At 66.0% G+C, this 13,980-nt stretch overlaps 2 protein-coding genes across 6 annotated transcripts; one reads left to right on the forward strand and one right to left on the reverse strand.

The window, feature by feature from the left end:
- The first annotated feature begins 736 nt into the window (after window positions 1–736).
- LRRC51 (leucine rich repeat containing 51) lies at window positions 737–7,277 on the forward strand. Of its 5 annotated transcripts, none has more exons than XM_044418615.1 (5): window positions 737–757; window positions 3,082–3,179; window positions 4,424–4,629; window positions 4,942–5,090; window positions 6,623–7,277. In XM_044418615.1, the coding sequence occupies exons 2-5, from the start codon at window positions 3,095–3,097 to the stop codon at window positions 6,762–6,764; spliced, it is 582 nt and encodes a 193-aa protein (XP_044274550.1). In that variant the 5' UTR covers window positions 737–757; window positions 3,082–3,094; the 3' UTR covers window positions 6,765–7,277. The 5 variants fall into 5 exon arrangements, with proteins under 5 accessions (XP_044274550.1, XP_044274551.1, XP_044274547.1 ...); XM_044418616.1 differs by having other exon boundaries at window positions 3,087–3,179; XM_044418612.1 differs by lacking the exon at window positions 737–757 and adding an exon at window positions 773–826 and having other exon boundaries at window positions 4,424–4,748.
- Window positions 7,278–8,261: 984 nt separating this feature from the next.
- Window positions 8,262–11,537, reverse strand: LAMTOR1 (late endosomal/lysosomal adaptor, MAPK and MTOR activator 1). The gene is made up of 4 exons (XM_044418584.1): window positions 11,210–11,537; window positions 10,241–10,315; window positions 9,632–9,758; window positions 8,262–9,009 (listed from the first exon to the last, which is right to left on the reverse strand). The coding sequence occupies exons 1-4, from the start codon at window positions 11,521–11,523 to the stop codon at window positions 8,917–8,919; spliced, it is 609 nt and encodes a 202-aa protein (XP_044274519.1). The 5' UTR covers window positions 11,524–11,537; the 3' UTR covers window positions 8,262–8,916.
- Window positions 11,538–13,980: the final 2,443 nt, after the last annotated feature.

Genomic DNA, 13,980 nt, shown 5'->3' on the forward strand with positions numbered 1-13,980 from the left:
CGGCCTGCGCTCCGTCCCCTCCTGCGCACAACCGCCCGGTGAGGCAGCCGCGCCGAGCTCGGCTGCGCCCGCGCGCCCCCGATGCCTCCCGGCGCCGGCCCCGACCCGCGAGAGCCCGCCGCCGCCAAGGCGCCCTGCCGGGCTGGGCGTGCGGGCGGCGCGCGTCCCGCGGGATGCCTTCGACTCCTGCCCTCGCACTGCGCGCTCCCCGCGAGGAGGCCTGGCTCGCTCGAGCCTCTCCCTGTCCAGGCCGCGCAGTTCTCCCTTCGCAAGGGAGCGGGGCGGGATGCGGCTCGATCCTTTCGTTCTCACGTTACCATTCACATGCTATGCCACCCTTCCCAAAGCCAGCGCCCTCCAGATGTGTGGGACTACAGTTCCCAACGTCCTGGGAATGCTGGCACATCTGAAGGACCCTCAGCTCGGACGGGCCATTCTCCTCACAGCCTCCAGCAGGCCGGGCGGGCGAGCACGGGGCCCCCCAGCCTTGGTCTCCGTGGGGATCGGGGGACACACGGCTGCCGTGCTCTAGCAACACGCCCCGGCGGAGCTTTACCTGTGGAGCGGAGAGGGCCGTAACTTCGCCACGTGGCGTTCCCCGAAGCCTGGCACGGACAAAGCTGATGGGGGGGAGCCTCGGGACACGCTGGGGAGCGGCCGCTGCCTCTCTTTGATGCACCTGTGGTCCCCTGATGGTAACGGAGGGTCTCTTCTTTCTGGTCTCTCCCCAGGCAAGCTCGGCTCTGTCCTTTCCCAGGTGCGTAGTGACCCCAGCACAGCTGCACCGCAGCTCATAGAGCTGCTTAGGTGAATGAGACCTTTCAAGGTAGGCGCCTTACCCAGTAATTCTGATTTGGATGCACACAGCTGGGCTGTGAAGGCACCTTTCACCTGCTCCTCCTCCCACAGCAGTCCCTCCAGCCCCCTGAAAATGATCTGCTGGAGGCCAGGGACCCTCTTCAGTGGGGTGAGCTGGGGCAGAAGGGGGAGCTCCCCCCGTTTGCCAGAGACACCTGCAGAGCTGCCCTCCTTTCCACGAAAGGCCATTTGCCTGTGCTGCCGTTGCCGCTCCCCCAGCAGATGGCAGAACTTTTAACGCTGCAAAGCAGAGTTTTGACGGAGCTCTCCTGCTGCGCCCCGAGGGTCTCTTTACAGGCTGAGAGCCCGTCAGTACACATGGGGCTGAGTCTAGGCAGCAGGCAGGGCAACGCTCCGGGGGGGACTCCAGGGGATGCAGACTGGGGCCAATTAGGTTTGGGCTGTGTAAGCAGCAACAGTGACATCCAGTGTTAGAAACCCACTCCAGGTTTTCTGGCTCCTGAAATTAGCAAATGAAGTTATGGGTGTGGGGAGAGAGATTGCCCTGGGTGCCCCCTGAGTGCAGAGCGGCTCCCTTCCAAAGCATCTGCGAAGGTGAAGCCAGGCTTGGGCTGAACGCGCACACACGCACGCGCACACAGTGCATCTGGTGGAGCAGTGCAAACAGCTGCGGCAGAATTTGTTGCTCTGTGGTGGCGATCCACTCCGGAAGATGGGCCGCTCCGGAAGATGGGCTCTAGGGATTTGGAACAGTTTTCCAGGCTCGGAAAGGATTCTGGGATTTTTTTCCCATTTTAAATCAAAAGCCATTGGCTGGTATTCTAAAACTGGTCCCAGCTGACCAAGAAATCAAACACTTGCGTCCCTCTTCAGTTAACGAGCCGCATGAACAAGAGCCTGAACAAATGGATACCATTAAAATGCCAACCTTTTATGGGCTGCCTTCCCAACCAGCAGGTGACAGGGACTAAAAGCACAGGTATTTTAAAAACAAGGACAACAATTACGTACCGGGTCAAATCTCAAGCCACAGAAAGTCCGAGAGGAGAATCGGCCGCAGAGGTGTGCCATCATCTTGCCGGCTTGTGCGTGCAGGAGCTGCTTCTGGTGGATCGTGCCCATGAGCTTTGGCCGGGACGAACAGGGTGCCCGAACAGGGTGGGCGGTCCAAAGGGCCACGCACAGCTCTGCCCACAGCCTTGCCGCTTTGCTTGGCGCCAGGCAGCTCCTCTCTAGGCCGCGCTCCAGGCCAGGAGGGTGGCGACATCGGCACCACACGGTCCTTCGGTCCCAGATGCAGCCTTGAACAGACAGTCGCAAGGGGGGGATGCCGCTGCCCACCGCCGGGCAGGACCAGAGAAGGCTCGCCCCAACCATGGCCCATGTGCAACCCGGAAAGCGTGCCCAGGCGCCTACGCCCCAGCAGGGATGCGGGGCCTGCGTGTTGCAGGCAGGGGTGGCCCCGGCTGGCCTGCACAGCGGAGGCTTCCGGGTGTCCTGGGGTACACCCCCCTGCCCACATGCTCCTGGGGCAGCCATGAGAGGTCAGGCGGCAGGAGCCGACCGTCCTCGGCAAGTGCCGGGTCGCTTGGGGTGCCTGCATCGTTTGCCCCCCCACCAGGTGTACCAGAGAGGGAGGTCACCATCCTTCCCCTCTCGCAGGTGGAGAGGTAGCGCTGAGGGATAATGGCTTCCCCAAGCGTCCCACAGGGATTTTCAGCGGGGAGTGCAGGAGCCGGCACGGGACTCGGGCTGCCGTGCCACTTCCTACGGCCTGAATCCCAACCCCGTTGGGAACAGCTTCCGGCATCCAGCCAGACCTCCCGAGCCCTGCTGGGAGGCTGTGCCGCCGTCAGCCGCTTTCTCACAATGCCACTGCCACAGCATCACTGCGGCTCCCCCAGGGCCAGTGGCGCCCCCAGGGCCCGCTGGGCTCAGCCAGCCGCCGGACCTGCAGGTGCTTCGCTCGGGCTCCCGCCACCGGTACGCCCACCAAAGGGCCTGCTGACCGAGGATGCGCCGCTCGTGGGGAGGGGGCGCCAACTTGCCGCCGGCTCCTCTCTGTGGGTCTCGGGCACGGCCGGTGTTCCCGGGACAGCCCGGCCCACTCGCAGACCCCGCTCCGCCGCGGGAGAACACCAGGCGTCCTGGTTGTAGGCTGCGAAGGCGGCCTGAGCCTTGGCCACGGTAGCGCGGTCCCAGGTGGCTGCACGGAGCTGCCCCGTCTTGCTAACTTCTCCCCGGCACGATTGTGTTCACTAGCACAGCAGGAAAGATGTGCACCCGGTGGAATTACAGCACGGCCTCCCTCCAGGCACCTCCTCTGGACTACTCCTTCCGGGGCATCAGCTTCGTGCAAGGTACGGCGGAGCCTCATGGCCGGCTGCCCCCTCGCAGGCCGCTCAGTCAGAACCAGGGCCCCTGGGACAGAAGACAGCATGGACTGGGGGGCTCGTTTCACCCCCCCCCGCACCACATGCATTCGGGGTCGATGAGGGTGGGCAGGAGTGGCCGGCTCCCCTCCCCACTTGGTGGAGGTGCGGTGGCGCCAGCATCTGTGCCTCTTCGCGTCCCTGTATGGGGCACCCGCTCCTGCTTCGACACGGCAGGCCAGCGACCGCTCTGGGGAGCTGGGCTTGCCCTGCTTTTGCCTGGAGGGGCTCAGGAGGTTTCACACGCCTCGTTCACGTGCCGTCATGCGGGCGCCGAGCTGGCTTCGTATTCTGGCCGGATGGCCCTGCTGGGGACTCGCTGGGCAGGTTTGGCTCGATCGCTCGGGTCTGAGGCAGCAGTTGCTCCCAGAGGGAATTGCTGAGTGGGGTGGGTCCCGGGGTGTTCACAGCCCTCTGTGGGTCAACATGGAACGACGGCTCGTTAAAAGGGCAGCAGAAAGCACAGCTGAACTCGGAAGGTCTTCAGCCCCAGGGCATCCTTCATGGGAACCCAGGGCAGCAGAGCTGGCGGGCCGGATGGCCCCACTCCCTGCCCAGCTCAGCACTCCCATCCCATCCCATCCCATCCCACGCAGGGTGCTGTCCAGCGGTCCGTCTGAGTGCCTCCAGCCCAGGAGGACCCAAGGCCTCCCTGGCAACCGGGAGTCAGAGCGTGGGGCTGCCTGGCTGCCACAGCCTGGCCAGGGCCCCAAGCACCGCCACATCCGTCCCACGCGGGACCTGGGATCCCCATAGATCCCACGGCAGCGAAGCAAATGCCCCCAAAGGTAGTCATCCGTTTCCCTTCTCAGCCACAAGGTGGCCTGGTTTACACATTGCGACAACCCAGAGTATGGCCTGTTGCTGAATCCTGGGTTGTCATTATGTGCAAATACTGCACTATGGCTGAAGTATGGGTTATTACCCACAAATAACAGGGTTTACAGTCCATCAACTGACCACGGATTCTCTTCATGGTCAGCTACCCCTAGTTCCACCATACCGCGGAGTTCGGCCGTAACGCGCGATTCAGCCCGCACTCTGGTTTGTTGTTACCCGTGAACCAGGCCACTAAGGAACCTGGCTGCGGCCAGCACGCGTGCACAGCGCTTCTCGGCTCTTGCCGCTCGGCCCGCCCTGCTGACCGCTCTTCCCTCCGGCCTCTGCCCCAGACCTGCTGACGGAGGAGCCGCGCCCTGGCATCAAGCTCATCAAACAGACGGGCGCAGGCCGGTCGCTGACCCAGGCCATCCGGCTCAACAACAACACGCTCAACGACCTGACCGACTTCCCAGAGATCGTGGCACAGCTGGTGGAGTACCCCGAGGAGATCTACTGGATCGACCTCTCCTTCAACGACCTGCCCAGCATCGACCCGGTATCTCAGCCCTTTCCCTGGGCTTCTCACCAAGCAGCACCACAACTCCATCAAGCGTACCAGTAAACCTTCCAGATGGGAGGGCCTCCTTCCTCGCAGTGCTTTCCCCTTTTTCGAGTGTAAGCTTGGGGCTGGGACCGCCTCGTTCCTCACTGCCGTACGCTGCTGTGTGAGCCCCTGGCAGGATACGGCTCTGGCAGTTTGGCCGCCATCTCCGCAGTCTCTACCAAAAGCTCGAGCGCAGGAGCGGATGCTGGATCCCGCCTCTCCTGTTTTGCCCTTCTAAGCTTCCTGTCGCTGGTCCCTCCCCAGGTGCTCACCACCTATTACAACCTCCACCACCTCAACCTCCACGGGAACAGCATCCAGCAACTCTCCGAAGTGGACAAACTGGCTGTGCTGCCACACCTGCGCAGCCTGACCCTCCACGGAAACCCCATTGAGGAGGAGAAGGGCTACAGGTAACTTCCGAAAGCTCTTGGAGGGAGGGGGGCACACCCGGGGGGGGGCACCCAGCCACGCCACAGCAGTGCAGTCGACGTGCAGGATGTGGTCATGGCGGCAGAATCCCCAGCAAGCGGAGGAGCCTCAGCCCCAGGGGGGAGTCCAGCCAAGACACTCGGTCGGTCGAGTGAGACTCCGCTGGCCAACGCATCCATGGATTGAATCTGATTTAAGAAAAAATAATAGCTCTAAAGGAAAACAAAGTTATTTCTGAGATGCTTCTCTTGCGTTTGAGAGAAGGGGATTGTACGACTTTTCGAGGATGAGGAAAGGGTCTCCTCGTGAGGCAGAACGCTTGCTTTGCTCTGGGGTGCATTGCGACTGGCATCCTCTTGAACGAGGGCTCCACGCCCAGCAGAGGGAAGGGGGGGGGGGGAGGGCTTCTCAGGACCGGGCTTCTTGCCATCTGTGGCCGAGGCATCCTCTTGGCGGGCGGACAGGCCCGGAGTTGCAGGCCTCTGAGCCTGCATGGGGATTGCGCCCCGGTCAGCAAGCCCCTGCGGTGCAATTCCCCAGGCTGCAAAGGCAGGCCAAGGAGTGGAGAACTGCCGGGTGCAGTGCGGGGACAGGAGGGGCGGCCTCTTCTGCGTCTCCCAGATGAGCCGGGCCGGAGAATGTGCACCGGCGGTGCTGCGAGGAAGGGCGCCTCCAAAGGACATCGAGCTGCCCCACACGGAGTGGGGAAAGCATGCCTCGTCTGCGAAGGACGGTGCTGGCTGTGAAGCCGAGCATGGCAGCCTCCAGGCATGCGCTCCAGAAGCTGCCCAGAAGAGCAGGTGGGGAGCTCCCCCCGCCCCCCGTCTTCAACGCCCTCCAGCACCCCCAGGCTGCTGTCCCTCTTCTGGCGCCTTTCGCACGTCAGAACTGCTTGGCCAGCTCGGCCGGCTGCAGAAAGCACAGAGCTCCTGGAGGACGGCGACCAAGGTGTGTTTTGGAGGCTGTTCTGCTTCCTTTGAGACATTGCGCTGCATGCTGTGCCGCTGCCCCGAGGAGCAGCGCCTCCCGCCGAGCTGCCGTGCCATCCCAAGAATCCTTTGCCGGGACGCCGCCAGCAGCAACTGCCGGCCGCACTGGTCCTGCCCCATTCGAGCCCCGTGGCGTGGGAGCAGCCCTCGGGAGGGCCAGGCGGGGGGAACTGCAGCGTGGCCTCTGGGAGTCCTTCATGAAGTGCTTAACCCACCCAACCAATGTGCTCTTGACTGCCCAGAGGAAGCCAGCCCCCCTCCAAGACCGTGCGGTGCAGGCCCAAGGCATCGTCACCGCAGCCCAGGGGGGAATCCGTAGCCACTTGCAGGCCCGATCACCGGGAATAGGTGCAATGCAAGTAAATACAGCATTTCTGGTGGTCAGTGAAACCAGCATGACTGGCTGGCAGGGACACGGCGGTTCCCTATGCTCAGCTACAGAGAAAGCCCCCCATGCCCCCATGTCTCACAGACCAAGGTCCAGGCCGGAGCCGAAATGACTGCTGATTTCTGCCCCCCCACAGGAGCTACGTTCTGTCCACCTTGCCCCAGCTGAAGTCCTTCGATTTCAGTGGAGTCACGAGGCTCGACCGCTCGACCGCTGCCATTTGGAGGCGCATGAACATCAGGCCCAAGGTGGCCCGGAGGAGGCGGGACAATTACTGACCGCCACACGCTCCGCCTCTGCCCAGCGGCTGCGACCGCAGGAGGGCGGCTGACCTGTGGGGAGGCGGCGGCCTCGGCAGTCTGCGCCCAGTTAGGAATAAAAGGTTAGCGCAGCTTCGCCTGGCGGATCATGGAGGGCGACCAGAGTGGGAAGAGGCCGAGGGGAGCGGTGCCCTGGCCCGGCTTCCCCGCCCAGGAAGCGGCCCGAGACCCTGGACCTCCCCGCAGCCGGCAGCCACGCTCGGGGCCCTCCCCAGTACGGACTCCAGCTCTGCTTGCCATCCAGACATGAGGGAGCAGCCTGGCCTCCTGGGGAATCCTACGGAGGGGAGCAGGAAAGACCCAGAACCTGGGAGAGGGAGTGGGGCGGAGGAGGCGATGCCCTCTGGCGGCCACGCTCCGTGGGGGAACGAATGCGCACCATGCTGCTGTGCTGCCCTCCTGTTTCTTCACACCAACCCAGCCGCCTTCGCCATTTGAACACCGCCGAAAACGGGCGGTGCCGAGGGCAACCGTGCCATTTGTACCCCTTTGGCGGGGGCTGGCGGGAGCCATAGTCTGGGGGGGGGGGTGGCAGGCTGTGCAGCCCCCCCCCCGCCCGGCAGCTGCTCCACCCTTGCAGGAGACCAGGGCTCCCACCCCACCCCAGCCAGGGCTTCCGGAGCCGGAGCACCGCTGCCGTCCAGGAGTGGAACGAGCCCCCGGTGGGCTCTGCCCTGCTGTAACATGAACCCAGGGAGCCAGAGCAGCCCTCCAGAGGGGGACCCGGGCCCTGGCCAGCAAGCTCCACAGCCCAGCCAAAATCCACAGGAGCCCTGCTGGAGACCCAGCTTGAGGGCATGCCGGCTGCCCCCCCCCCCCCCGTTAAGGGGGTCTCAGTGGGGAGGGAAAGGGGCCGGCCGGCCACCTCTGAGCAGCTCGCCGGTGGCACACTCTGCTGACGAGGCAGCTTCAGGCTTCCTTGTTCAGCTCTTGCTCCTTTCCGCGGAGGTTTTGCGGGAAAGCGCGAGGGGCCTCGGCTTGCTGTCTACTGCCAGAACAAAGCCTCCCCTTACCGCCACCCTCCCCAGGCTGGCCTTGGCCGCTGCCACAGAAACAGGAGGGGAGAGGCTGGTCTTGGGTGGGAAGCAGCCATCAATGATCGCAGCGAGAAATTCTGGCCGAGCAAAAGGTGCAAGCCTCAGAGGGCCCCTGAGTGAGCCGAGCAGGCTCGTCCGGACAAGGAGGCAGCCTCTGCCCCAGCGCCCTCTGCCCTCGCCGCCGGGCCGGGCCGGGCTGGGCCGGAAGCTGGGTGGGGGTGGGCTGGAGCGAGCTACGAGCCACAGCTGCTAAGAGGGCTGCCCCCCCCGCCTGAGGGGCCACCAGAGCCCCAGGCCCACCGCCCCTTGGCTTAAAGGCACTTTTGGGGTGCTGCTGCACCGCTGCTCTCACAAGGACAACGGCACAGCCGCTCTGCTCTCTCCAACCGCAGTCACCGCCCAAATGAAGAGCCCTTGCTTGGATGAATGTATTTATATTTTGTCTACTTTAGCAAAAACAAAAAAATTAAAACAAAGTGACAGTTCAGCTAAGTAAAACAGGGCAGAGGGTTACACACCAAGGAGAGCACCAGGGCACCCAGTCCTCTTCCGCTTCGTGCTGCGTTTCCTTCTTGAAAAGATGTCCCTCCCCCTCCTAAAAAACCCCAAATATGGAAGGTAGCGGAGGGGAAACCCTTCCGGTAGAGAAAGTGGGAAGTGGCGGCCGGCGGCCTGCAGCGCAACGCGCTTCCCTTCCTCCCATCCACCCGCCCAGGAAGGCACCCTCTCGGCGCCTCCGCGGGCAGAAGAGTGACCCCGTCTGCCCCCCACCCCCCATCACGAGACCCACCCCTCGGGGGCCAAGCGAAGCCACCGCATTCTGCACCCCCTCCGTTAACCCTGCGTGCCCTGGCTCGCCCAAACATGCACCCCACACCGGGAAAGGGGAAAGAGACCGCGTGGATCGGCGTGCCCTCCGCCTCGGCCACCGTTCCCGGGCGCCGCCTCTGGCCGGGAACGGGCGGCCCTGCGTGCCTTGTCCGTACAAGTTCCACCGCAGTGGTGAGGCCGTTGTGGAAAGGAAAGAAACAAAAGTGGAGGAAGAAAGAGGAGCAGCTGAGTGCAGATCGGCGTCACGGGATCCCGAACTGTACCACCAGTTCTTCTTTCGCGTCCACGCGGATCTGGGAAAGGGCACTGTAGGCGTAGGCAGCTATCCGGGAGACCTGCAGCGGCAGCAAGGTGGCCTTCCTGGGGCAACGGCTCTGCAGGCAGCCAGCAGCCCCCTCGTGGCACGCGTGTCCGGGGGGGGGGCACTTGAGCAAGGCCCAGCCAGGGTGGCAGTTCAGAAACGCCGCGCGTCCCGGTGCTTCCTAGAACGCTGGGCCTCTCCAGGGCACCCTCGGGCCCCTGAATGGGGCTCCTCCACAGGGGCTGCCCCCAGCAGAGCCGTGCCCGGTGCCCTCCCCTCGCACGGCCCGGGCCCCCTCCCCGGGCTGGCTCCAGCCCCCTCCCGCGAGCACGCAGGGGCAGCCCCGGGAGAAGTGAAGGCGGAGGAGGGCAGGCCAAGCGGCCCCCGCAGGAGCCGACCGGGAGGCCCGCACCCTGCGTCCCCCAAGCTGCACACGCCTCCCCGGGATTCAGGCGCACTGGTGCCCACGCCGCGGGGTCAAGCGCCCAGCCCGCCTCCAGAGATCTCATCCGAGCGGGGGGTGCGTTCCCCCCCCAGCACAGAGGGAGCAGGTGCTCTGACTGCGCGGTGCACGTGCCTGCGCGGGGGCGTGGGGACTGGACCGCTGGGGGGTGCCGCAGCCCCGCGCCCCGGCCGCCGCCGGCCCACGCACCAACCTGTTGCAAGTCTGCAAAGGGCACGGGGTCGCTGGCGAGCACTTGATGCGGCTGGTTGGTCAGGGACGGGAGCAGCGGCAGCTTCTTCCAGTGGATCAGGTTGTTGCTCAGCATGGCCAGCCGGGTACTGGAGAGGCGGCAAGAGGGTGAGAAGGAAGCCTGCGCGCGCCCCATCGCTCGTCGCCCCCCTGGATACGGGACCCCACTCCTTAAACGCGTGGCACTTCACCTCTGAGCTCCCGTTCCAAGAAAGCCAAATTCAGTGTTAGAACAAAGCACGTTTTGCTGGTGCCGTCAGCAGAAGTTGGCAGCATTTGGTGCTGACGCAGCCCCCGGGAGTGGGAATCGGCCCCCGTTCCAAGGGAACAGCTCAGAAAATTGAATGAGCCCCTCAAGGCCTGGGGAGACTCGGGCCCAACCCAGACTGGGAAATGCAGGTTCGCCGGCTGGAACATTTCGCAGCCCTTCAGCGCCCGAGTCCAGATGCCGGGCGTCCCGCCATGGGCTGCGCCTCCTGCCGCACGGGAACAGTCTCACCGGTGGCCAGCGCCGTGTGCCGAGACGGAGCGAGCGAGCCGCCGCCCACCCCGAGTGGGCTGCCTGGCCTACCTGTACTGCCTGGCGCGGTCCATGTACTCGTGTTGCTCCATCTGTTGCTGATCGGCTGAAACATCGATGATGTTGCTGCAAGAAGGCGGATGCTGGGCTCAGGACTCATCCTGGCCTCCCCCACTGCAGGGGGAAGGCCAGGAGAGCAGAGCTCTGAAGCACAACCGGCGGAGCTCAGGGAGACGCGTCCCGCGGCCCCAGCCTCTCAGGATGAGGAAGGCACTGCCGAGGGGCGGCCAAACCGCCCCGCACACCACGCTTTCCGCAGAGCGGCTGGCCCCACGTCCGCCGGAGGGGATCCCAGTGGAGTGTGCCAGGGCCCCACTGACTCAGCCGGGGGAAGGAGGCTGCAGTGAGGCCGCCTGCGCCCGAGCCTGCAAGTGGCCTGCGCCAGCATCCCAGCCGCGAGGGACCACTGCAGAAGTGGCCTTTCGCAGGCACAGAATCACTCCCGAGGGGGCGCACGCCCTAGGGTGGGCCACGCACAGCCCTGGGAGGAACAACTTCGCCGAACAAGCCGCCGACAGCAGCCGTCCGGGGGCTGCAGAGTCAACCCCCTTCTTGGAGGCCTCCACGCTGGAGGAAGCGCAGGTTCACCTGCCCTGCCTCCCCTTCCTCCTGCTGCTTGGGAAGTTCACATGCAGGGCACCCAAAGCGGCAGCCCTTCCCCAGCCTTGCCCAGGCGCTGCCATGCAAAGGTCGACTGCCCCAGAACTCAGAGGTTCCGCCTAGCTCTCACAGGGCCCTAGAGCCACGGAATAGAGCAGGAAAAGCCAGGAGACCACCAGCTCCAACCTGCTGCTGGCACTCAGCTACACCATCCCAGCCAGATGACTGTCCAGACACTTTTCTTCATGGGTTGGCAGAAGAAAACTCGGCATGGCGTGCCCGGTTTTGGGCAGGAGGCTGGGCCAGGCGGCCCCACGCCCCCAGTCGCCCCCCTGGCCTTTTTCTCAGCGAACCGCTTACTTGACAGTCCTGGAGAGGATCGAGGTCAGCAGGGCCTGCTCATCTGTCCGGGCGGACGGCGGGCTGTAGCAGCTGGACTCTGTCCCGTTGAAGGACTTGCTGGGTGGGCTGGAGGCAGGTGGCAGCAGGGGCTTCGATTCCTCCCCCTGGGGCAGGAAAGCAAGAGGAGGGGGAACACGGAAATCAAGCTGGGTCTTGCGCAAGGTCTTGCCTCCGGCCAGCTGCCAGCAGGGAACGGGCAGACATCCACCCCAGCTGCCCGCGGCACACGCATGGGCGGACGAGGCAGGAGCCCCCAGCCACGCACGATCCATCCACAGGCCACCACTGCGGGCGCAGGGATGCCGCACACCCCGCCCCAGCCACGGCAGGCCTCCACACCGAGCCGACGGGGGGCGGGGCGGGCTGCCAGGTGCCGCGGGGCGTCCAGAGGCCCGGCCCGCCCCACGTTGACACGGACGGAAGCCTTTCCCTTGGCAGGATGCTGGCCGGGCACATCGCGTTGGCCGGCCACCGTGCGCTTCCCCTGGCGGCCGCCGGCCACAGTGCTCGGCATGCCCGGGGGGCAGATCTCCCCATCACCAGGGCGGGACCGCCGTGCTGCATCAGGCCACGGGTCCAGCGCTGCTCCAAGATCCCCGCCGGGAGCCCACGATGCAGGGGGGAGCGCAGCAGCCCCAGCCCAGCTGCTCCCGATACGCGGGGAACCCAGAGCCCCTCAGGCCAGTGGTGGCCAGCACGCCTCCCAAGGGGGCGCTGGCAGCAGGTACAGGGCGGCGAACTCCAGGCCTCCTACAGCAGAGAGCAGCGCCCCTCCAGCAGGACGCCTGCTGCCGGCCTCTCCAAACGGCCCGTTGGGCATCCTCCTCTCCCTCCCCTCTGGCCAAGACCGGGGTGCCCGCAAGCACCTCAGTTCCACGGCAACGGGAAGCTCGAAGGAAGCAGGTGCTGCTCCTCCCAAGGTCTCCGCCATCTGCAGGAGGGGCCCAAGAGCCCCTTCAGGATGCTGGGGAGTCGGCACTGCCTGGATGGGAGGCACTGCAGCGGCCACGGTTGTGTTGCTTTTTGAGCTCTGCCCCCCCCCCCGCAGCTGTCCAGACTCCCAGGACCTCCCACCCACCAGCCGCCACTGCCTGGCCGGCCCATGGGGTCTGCACGCCCCGTGGTGTGAACGGAATCGGGAACGGCCGAGGCAGAGACGTTCCTGGGCCCCCCCACCTCCCCTCACCTGAGGGGGAGCCCCGTGGCGGCCCCAGGCACTGCCCGGTCTGAGCACCCAGGGCAAGCACCCGCCCCCTCCGCGACCACAGTGCGGCCCACTCAAGGGCCACCAGCACCTGCCTTCTGCCATGGAGCACAGCAACTCCCCACACAGGGCCCCAAGCCACACGGGAGAGCGCTCTGCCATCTGCAGAAAGGGGAACGCGAGACCGAGCACCAGGCCACGTCCATGTCCAAGCCGCTTGTTCCACCTGGGCCTCTGAGTCACCTTCCTGGAGGCACCAGCAGTTTGCCAATCGGCTGCAAGCGCCTCTCCTGCAGCAGGGTGTCTGTTCCCACGGCAACGCCCCACACGAGCTCCTCTGGGGGGCCCGGGGACAAAGCCACGCACCCCAAGGTCTGGAAGCACCTCCTGGCCTGGGCAACGGCCAGGATGCCCAAGGCTTCATCACAGGACTTGGTCCAGCAGCCAAATCGGGGCCAAAGAGCGCGGCCCCGGCCTGGCTTGCCCCAGCCCCAGCCTCACATGCAGGCCCCCAAGGCTGCCCGCCGCACTCGGCTGCTCCACTCGCAGCAGCGCTCAGGCCCCGCCACACGCAGGCCCCGTGCGCACTTCCCGGCTGCTCCGTGAGCCACCCTGCAGGCCTCGCAGGGGCTGGATGGCAGACGGGGGTCTCCACCCCCCCAGGAGGCGCACATTACCTGCGCACAGGAACTCCCGGCTCTTTCCTGCAGGCATCGCTGCCCTGCAGGAGTCAGCAAGCAGCAGCAGGCCAAGCAGGGCGCCCCCTCACCCCGGTGAAGTCAGCAGGCACACGCAGGCCGGAGGGGGAAGGCCCCCCCACTCACGCATGCATCTGAACGACTGCCCCTCCCCCGCCCCGGCCTCGATGAACCGGCTGGCCTTCCAGCAGGGCTTTCGGTCCCGGGGGCTGTTTCCCAGGTGCTCCTCGAGACGACAGCAATAGTTGCCGCCAGGAATAGCAGCGGGGTGAAAAAGGAGAAGACGGACAGCCCGGACAGCTGACCGGGTGGGGCCTGCCAAGCCAGCCGAGGGCGGCCCGCTGCAGCCACGCCTGGAAGGCGGCCCAGGGACGGCGGCCCTCCGCCCCCGCAAAGCCGCTGGCCCCGCGGGAAGTGCCCGGGAAGGGGGTCCCGCACAAAGGCCGCCCCGCCGAGCAGGCGGGGCGGGCACCAGGAGGGCGGCGGCGCCGGTAAACGCCCGCACGCGTCCGTGCTCCATACACTGCTTGCCGGTCGCCACGGTGGGGGAGCGCGCCCGCCGGGCCGAGGCAAGCTCGGCAACTCGTGCTCCGACGAGCGCGAAACAGGCCTGCTCCGGGGGCGCGGCCGAGGCAGGGCGCCAGCTCTCCCCCAGGCGGCGGGGCCGAACAGCCCCCGCGCGCCCCGCCAGGCGGCCGCGGGACCTCCGGGCGCCCTCCCGGCCGCGCGGGCACAGCTGCTCGGGGGCCATGGCGAGGCCCGCGCGCCTCGCACTCCGCCGGCGCCTCCAGGCGGCGGGGCCGAGCCGGAAGCCCGGCGGCCCGCGG

This window comes from Varanus komodoensis, unplaced genomic scaffold (genome assembly GCF_004798865.1).
Source record: "Varanus komodoensis strain SLA01 unplaced genomic scaffold, ASM479886v1 scaffold91, whole genome shotgun sequence".
NCBI classification, from domain to species: domain Eukaryota; kingdom Metazoa; phylum Chordata; class Lepidosauria; order Squamata; family Varanidae; genus Varanus; species Varanus komodoensis.

What these genes read in the sequence shown, in the direction of transcription:
- LRRC51 (XM_044418612.1), top strand. An exon ending in TGCTTTCCCCTTTTTCGAGT is followed by an intron (nt 4,749 to 4,941) that starts GTAAGCTTGGGG and finishes GTCCCTCCCCAG; the next exon opens with GTGCTCACCACCTATTACAA. An exon ending in GAGGAGGAGAAGGGCTACAG is followed by an intron (nt 5,091 to 6,622) that starts GTAACTTCCGAA and finishes GCCCCCCCACAG; the next exon opens with GAGCTACGTTCTGTCCACCT.
- LAMTOR1 (XM_044418584.1), bottom strand. Translation starts at nt 11,523, where the DNA reads ATGGATCGTGCGTGGCTGGGGGCTCCTGCCTCGTCCGCCCATGCGTGT. An exon ending in ATCCTCTCCAGGACTGTCAA is followed by an intron (nt 10,316 to 11,209) that starts GTAAGCGGTTCG and finishes GCCTTCTTGCAG; the next exon opens with CAACATCATCGATGTTTCAG. An exon ending in CCTTTGCAGACTTGCAACAG is followed by an intron (nt 9,010 to 9,631) that starts GTTGGTGCGTGG and finishes CTGCCGCTGCAG; the next exon opens with GTCTCCCGGATAGCTGCCTA.